We start from the raw sequence: 7,977 nt of genomic DNA, 5'->3' as shown, positions 1-7,977 counted from the left end.
TTTGATTTCACAGATTGTATGTATAGTTTCTTTATTCATAAACAATATCTTCAAGATATTTCTGGTTTGATTGTATTTCGAATGTATTTGGTTTGATTATATTTATCTTCGGAGTTTGAGTGCCCAGAAAGAAAGAAGAAGGTGAGGGATGGGTTGAAGGAGTAGTAAAATTCTTTGTTCTTTTTTGTATTTCAAGAACCAAAACTACACCACAAATGAACACGATTCTATTTTTTTTTTGTTAGTTTGATTTTGGTTTCAATTTGAATGTTCTCTCATCCTCACACATATAAAATGGAGGTGAGTTTTGCAGGTTGAAGTGTAGAGAAGGGATGAAGACAATAGTGACGGTGGTGGGAGAGAGAGAGAGAGTCAAAGAGAGGAAGAAAGTCAAAAAGAGTGAGGGGAGGGGTTACGGGTGGGGGATGGGGGATGGGTGGGTAGATTAATATTTTTTTCTATTTTTAAATTGTAAATGTAATAATATAGATTTAAGAAATATAAAAAAGAAAATAAAATGGCATAATCGTCTTTTCAAGTTTTTTTTTGGACCAAAATCATGGAAGTGTTTTGATTTTAGACCTTCCATACAAGTTGGAAACTTTTTGGACTCTATCCAAATTTTTTTGAATACCACAGGGACCAATGTTGAAGTTTGGTCTCAGTTTTAACAACTAAATAACAAGTATATCATTGTAGTTGTTGGGTATAGAAGATTGCGTCATTGGGCTTTTTGTATACAGCGTGGGCCTGTCCAACCATCATTTATTAGGGTTCTAGTATAAGTAGAGTGCATGCATGCATCGTAAAGCAAGTTGTCGATCATATCATTATTGTAACCCTACCATACCTCTACAATAACAATTCTTCATGGAGTTCTTCTGAGGTTTTGGCTTATTAATCATTCGACATCAGTTTGATTCATCTTTTGTTGTATTTACTTTGTGTTCTTGTGTTACTTGTTAAGAATCATATCTATCTTAAAGTGTTTTAATCTCATCAATTGGTATCAGAGCAGAAGATTGTGTAATTCATACGCATCCCTTCTATTTGAAGAAATTTTTTAGGGTTTCTGCTATTATCGAATCTGTTGGAGCCGTCATCACTTTATTGACGCTACTCCTTGATTTCAGTTTTACCCTAACTCAATCTTTACAAGTCTGATTCTTGATAGGTAAGCAGATCAAATCATCATGTCTCTCAATGACTCTCAAACCAATCCCATCAACATCTCTAATAGCATTGGCTCGACCATAAGGATTCCGATCCTATATACTCATGAATATGAAGTCTGGGCTCTTCACTTTGAAGACTATGTTCTCGGCTCAAAGGATAACAAATATTTGATCTAGGAGGCTATTACTTTAGGTCCTTTCGTTCACTCCGGGACCAATAGAATCATCAAGACACAGAAAGAGTACAATTAGCTAAGGGTAGATGTGAAATATATCCCTCAGGATGAGAAGGACAAACTGACTAGCAATATAAAAGCAATGAGGATGATCAGATTCGCTTTACAATCTGATACCTTTCGCCTAGTGAGTTTGTGTACTACCGTAAAGGAGATTTGGGAAAGTCTTAAGGAGTTATATTCCACCGATGAGGATCTTAAGCATTCCATCCAAACTCTTGTACTTTCGGAGTTTGGTGACTTCAAGCAAAAGCCAGAGGAAAGTCTTGTTCAAACATTCATTCGTTACAACCATCTTCTCAGTAAGATGATTAAGCACGGTATTGGCAGAGAGGTGATCGAGCAGAAGGTCACTTTCATGAATGGACTAAGACTCGAATGGATGGCGGTGGTTTCAACTGTTAAATGTCACACCCCAAAACCAAGAATGGCGGAAACGTTCTGGGGCGGAGGACATCATGTAATGTATCAAAACAATGCAAAGTAGTAAACAAGCAACAACATTATCCATTGCATTAATAGTATAATTTTAAGTATATGTGAGTTCTTTCATAGTATAAATCTACATAATGAATATTCAAAATAAAAGACGAGTCTTGACTGCTTCGTCTTCATAAAACCTAGTCGTCGTACCTGTCTATTTATGACCTAAAAACACAAGTTATTTTGAAAGCGAGTATCAGCAATAAAGTTGGCAGGGTCAGAAGTATTTATGTGACTTTGATTTGTAAAACTGTAAAGAAAGACCTGTAATTGTTTAAAGGAAAGTTTGTATCAATGAACATGTTTGTAAGTAGTTGTAAACGTTTGAAAACCCTAGAAAATCCCATATTTCCTACTAGTATAAAAAGTAGCCTTCTACTAAGACCCGACTGTTTTGAACGTTTGCTTTTAGAAATCCAATATTTATTCATAAGTGGGTGGTAGTTTAAAAGTCCCTAAAACTGAAATGCAATAGTATTTTTCATGCCTAAAATAGTAGATTTATGTATGTATAAAATCATTAAGGCATTTTATTAACCCCGTAAATCAACGTGTTTATAATACTCCATGTGAGTTTTATAACCATACTAATGACCCAGACTGCATGTAACAACGTTCTTCAGGCGTTGGAATGTTATGACGTTTGTCACCCCAGACCTGCCGGTCTAACTGTAGCTAACAGTTTAGGTGCGGGATTGTCAATCCCGTATAGATCTATACACAAGTATCACGCTCTCCCTACAAGAGATTATGGTATATAATACTGGACTTTAACTGCATACTCGAAAGTACGTGAAGTTGAATGTCTCACAAATCTTAGTATTAAATAGATTACGTATGAAAGTCCATTTGATTTTGTATATGAAAGTATTTCCTTGACATAGTACTTATAGTATGTAAAATTTCATGAATATCTAGTAAACTATCTATGTATTTGTATCTTTTGTAATGTGTTCGTATTTCATATAGTCTGTAATGTATTAGTATAGACTCATGAATGAACTGACTCTTGTATGATTCCTTGTACTTGGAATAGTAAGTAGTATCTCCTAACTATACCTATTATAGTTACTAGTATTGTATGTGTATAACCGAAGTATGCCTTTGCTACTCAAAGGTACTGAACCTACTGATGGAACTTTTATGTCTATATATGTATACATGATGTATATAAACAATATTTAGACAACATTCGGATGAATAACCGATGCCCTAAGGCCACATCCCAACGAGGAAAAGGAAATAAAGCGAGCTAGCCATTCTAAGTCCTTTAAACATTACTTATATAACTATACATATATAGGCACGCATTTGACAATATAAAAGTATAAAAGAAGTTTTGTAACATCTTTGAAAAGTTGAATAACTAAGAAATAATGACTTGATGTCAGTTTGTAAAACGATTTGAAAGTAGTTTGTTTGATAAGAACAATTTTAAGTATAAGAAAACCTTTATTTGAAACACAATTCTAACAGCGTTTGAAAGGAAACATAAAGTATGTAAGACAATTTGATAAAGAATTTAACATGTAAAAACGTTTGAGAAAGTCCTTTGAAGTAATATGTTTGGTGAAACAGCAAAACGTGTAGTAAATCCATTTGTATACTAGTCATAAATCGCATAAGATTGATTAAATAATAATATCGAATACATAGCAAAGGATAGATATTTTCACACGATAATAACCGGGTGTTTACTTGTATTCCCCCCCCCCCCCCCTAAAAGTATTTAAAATGCATTTAAAATGTATTTAAAGTGTGTTTGTAGGGGTATGAACTCACTTGATAGATTGAAGAAAGCGAGACGAAAACCGAGCATAACTTCTACTCGAGAAAGCGGATTTCTCGGGATTTTCGGGAATCTCGGGAGCGTAAAACTTCCTTCCGAACTTGGATATGAAAACCGGGACTTTGGGATGGCTCCGAGGGTTTAAACGCAGAGCTTCGGCGCAAGAAAGGGAGGAAATGAGCAAAAATGGTCGGCACCCTCGCATCCTATTTATAGGGTGCTGAAAGAGGCATTACACTGGGCGTAAATTCGGAGTACGCTGGGCGTACTTCGGTTACGCTAGGTGTTCGCATGCATCATGGCTTACCGCATCCTTGGACAGAGAATTGGAGCGACGTGGACGAACCGAGGCCTAGCACCCGAGTATGCTGGGCGTACAAGGGTACGTTGGGCGTAAATCGTCTTGGTGTGTGTGCCTCGAACTTGTAAAATCTGTAATCTTTGCATACGAGCTCCGTTTTTGACGTTCTTTATATGCACGCGTAGGTAAGAATGTACTCTACAACTCTCGTTTAGACTTTGTTGGCAAAATTTGACTTTATTTTTAATTATATATTTTTAATAGGCCGGGACACGAAAAGTCTGTTTAAAATCCATAACTTCTTCATCCGATGTCCGTTTCTGTCAGACTTTTTACCGTTGTGTTACCATTGACGAGATCTTCGATTCTCATTTAGGTTGTGTCGGCCACAAATCACTCGATCACTGTTTCGAGTTTTTAGCTGTCTACTGCCACTTCAGAACTTAGAAAAATATAACTTCCTCATATGAAGTCAGATTTGGGCGTTCTTTTTATGCCTGCTCACGTTTTAACGTAATCTACAACTTTCGTTTAGACACCTAAGGCTAATAATTATTGTATTGAAACTTCGCGTTTTATGTTTACAACTTTTTCCGGTTTTTACACGAATCTTCGGTTGGTCATAACTTCTTTGTTATAACTCGGAGTCGAGTGATCTGGATATATCTGAAAACCTTGAAACGATATCTATCATTTAGACAACCTAGTTGAGACTTTTTGAACATTTCATTTTCCAAGATATTTTATTAACTTAAAACAGGTTACCAGGTTCGACTGGGATTCGTTATATTGGCTACAAATTTCAGGTTGTCACATTAAAGCACATGAACAATTCAAAGCTTACTCGTAGGGAAATCTTGTAGGAATTCTCAAGTCACATGAAAGTGTTGTGACAAAAGAATCAAAAGTTGTCTCTAGTTTGGGCTCTTTGGCACTCGTGGCTAAAGGTAAATCTGTGGCTGATGAAGAACCTGAGACTGATCTCTCGGAATGTGATCTTACTAGTGAAGAGTATGCTTTAATGGTGTCTAACCCCAAGCGGTTCGCAAGGAAGAAATTCCCTTCTGCCAAGAACCGAAACTGGCAAGGAAGTTATAGCTCCGAGAAGGCGAAGGATGAGATCAAAAATACTCTCCAGAAGGAAGAAGAGAAGAAAGAAGGAAAATTAGTTAGTAACTCTGGGTATGACTGCCACTACTGTCACTGACAGAATCATTTGGCGAAGGATTGCATGTTACGAAAACTGGATGAGAAGAAATAGGGAGAAGATGATGAAGATTACTTCATGCACAAGTTGGAGGAAATCAAGAAAAAGAAAGACAATGATAAATCTATGTCTGCTTTGATTGTACAGGAAGATGTCGCAGAAAACGAGTTTGGAGGAGTAGAAGTTTGGTCTAGTGACTCGGAAGATGAAGAAGTTCGTAAGACCACACTTGGCATGGCATTTGTTGTGAGGGAAGAAGGCTCTAAGATTGTCGACAAATGTTTGATGGGAACAGATGGTGTGTCATAAATAAGAGGCTACACAACAGATGGCGGTTGTGAAGAAGCGAAGGAGGGGTAAGACAAATGCTTTACCTCAAAACCAGTCGGAGAGCATATCAATGAATGTGATCAATTGATCAAGAAGGTAAATTCCATCCTTGAATCTCTTAAAATACCCATATCTAACTATGAAAAGGAATTAAATTATTTAAAATTCACCTTCTCTAATTTAAGTGGAAGCCTAAAACAAACTCGACTTGCGAATTCTGACTTAACTGATCAAATTAGCAGGGTGTCTTCCAAGAGTGAGGAGCGAAGGATATGGATAGAGAAGAAGGAATTAGAGTTGGTTAGAGCAAGAGAAGAATTAACTTATTTGCAACGTGACAATTTAAAGTTTTTGAAACAAAGGAATATTTTTTGCTTGATTGTTAAACGTCTTTATTCCAATATTACTTAGTTGCATTTAGATTATGAGACTGGCAACAAAATTCACAAAATGATTTTGCCTTTCCTTGAATTAAATGAAGATGAAATAGATGCTGATTTCTATAATTGTGAATTAATTGTCTCATCAGAAGAAACTTCTAAAGCCTACATAATTGGATTGGACAAAATTGAGTCATTTATTAAGTCCAAAGACCAAAAGGACATGCTCAGAAACTTACTGGATGAAAATGATAGATTGAAAATAAAGACCGAAATTGTACAGAAATTTGATTCATCGAGTTCTAAGTTGAGTTCAGATAACAAGATTAATGCTGAAAATGCATCTAAATTTGATGAGGACAGTGACATGAGTGAAATATCTGTAGAGGATGAGGTTGACTGTTCTGAATTCATTAAAACAAAACCTGAACCAACAAAATTCCTTATATCCGAAAACTCTGTCGAGTTCACTCGATTGTCTAAAGAAGGTCAAAGTCCTGAAAGAGAAGGTTGTGGTATACCAAAAGGTACAAACCGTACCAAATCAAGTGTACGCTACCTTTGGAGTTACTAAGGATCATATAGTTGAGCTAACAACCTTAGTAGATGAAGATAACGCTGATGGTTGTGATGAGTATTTTTGGTCAACCCCAATCAACAATGCAGATGAAACGAAAGGTTTGTCAGAATGAACCTCGTGGAGAGTGAAAAACAGATACGTAGCTGAACCATTAAAAAATCCATCGAGGCTCAATAAAGCTAGTACAAATGGCACCAAGGACGTTCAAAGTGAATCTTCAAAATCCACAAGAGAACCTCAGTCAGTGGGAACCGAACCTCATGCCAGGAAGGTGAAATCGAATGTGAATGTTCACAAATCTTGCAACCAACTTGTAGAGAAAAAACGTCAACGAAACAGGAGATATCAGAAAAATCTCAATGAGAGGAAGTAGTTTTAGCAATCCTAGAACTCCAACTATGTATGTAAAGAAAAAGATTCCAACCAACAGACGATAGTACATTCACAGGAGAAACCTAAACAGTGTTCACATTGTCATTCCTATGCTTCACAGAAACAAAAGGGTAGTTTCGCTCATAAGTCATCGGTTCCTAAAAGGTTCTCTGGGAAACACAATCTTCCTCACTCTCAACCAAAGAAAACTCTTATCAATAACATTAAAGGGAAGGGAAAGCTCGTCTCAGATTCTAAAGTTCAAACAAAGAAGACGACAACTAACCATAGGAAGGATAAGAGAGAATTTGTTAAGAATCAACATAAAGAAAAACAAACTGATTCAAACAAATTGAATAACAAAATCATGGTTTTCACCATTAAAAGGAAAGACGAAACCACTTTAATAAAACAAATGTATATGCTTGATCTTTCTATTGCTTTTCCTTGTTTTGTAAAAGGCTCACCAGGACCCAAGCAATTATGGGTTCCTAAATCTGTTTAAATTTTTGCAGGTTATACGTGACGAGCAGTTTGACAATCTATTTAAATTTTTGCAGAGCAGTTTGACAATGAATGGTATATAGATAGCGGCTGCTTGTGTCATATGACAAGAAGAAAGGAAGAGGTGAGAGAGTTTCGTGCTCTCAAGGATGGTGGCTATGTAAAGTATGGCAATAATTCTTTTGGAACAATAAAAGGCTACGAGATGATCATAAATGGAGATTTTTCAATCCGGAAGGTGGCTTATGTGGAAGGGTTGCAACACAATCTAATTAGTGTTTCACAATTAGTTGTGAGAACTGGCCTAAAAGTATCTTTTGATGATGAAGGATCAGAAATTATAGAAAAAAAACCAAATCAGTTCTATTGAAATCACAACGAAAAGGAGAGATGTATCCCTTAAACTTAATTCCCATAAGAGGGAAGCCTACTATATGTCTGCTAACGAAGGCTCATTTTGATGAAAGCTGGCTATGGCACCGAAGGCTTTCGCACCTTAACTTCAAAGACAACAATAAGCTAGTTCTTGGTGATCACGTGCGATGACTTCCTCTCTTAAAGTTTGATAAGGATCACCTGTGTGCAGCATGCGAAATGAGGAAGCAAAGCAGAAAGAGTCA

The 7,977-nt window shown here is 36.4% G+C and overlaps 1 protein-coding gene across 1 annotated transcript; it reads left to right on the top strand.

Moving 5' to 3' along the window:
• The first annotated feature begins 1,493 nt into the window (after positions 1 to 1,493).
• LOC111913732 (uncharacterized) lies at positions 1,494 to 7,727 on the top strand. Its single transcript, XM_052766476.1, has 7 exons — positions 1,494 to 1,731; positions 4,745 to 4,752; positions 4,835 to 5,152; positions 5,246 to 5,489; positions 5,943 to 6,451; positions 6,975 to 7,307; positions 7,419 to 7,727. Exons 1-7 carry the CDS (start codon positions 1,494 to 1,496, stop codon positions 7,725 to 7,727), a joined length of 1,959 nt encoding a protein of 652 aa, XP_052622436.1.
• The last annotated feature ends 250 nt before the right edge of the window (positions 7,728 to 7,977 follow it).

This window comes from Lactuca sativa, chromosome 8 (assembly GCF_002870075.4).
Source record: "Lactuca sativa cultivar Salinas chromosome 8, Lsat_Salinas_v11, whole genome shotgun sequence".
In the NCBI taxonomy this organism is placed as follows: domain Eukaryota; kingdom Viridiplantae; phylum Streptophyta; class Magnoliopsida; order Asterales; family Asteraceae; genus Lactuca; species Lactuca sativa.
This window is presented reverse-complemented; position numbering and strand designations above follow the sequence as displayed.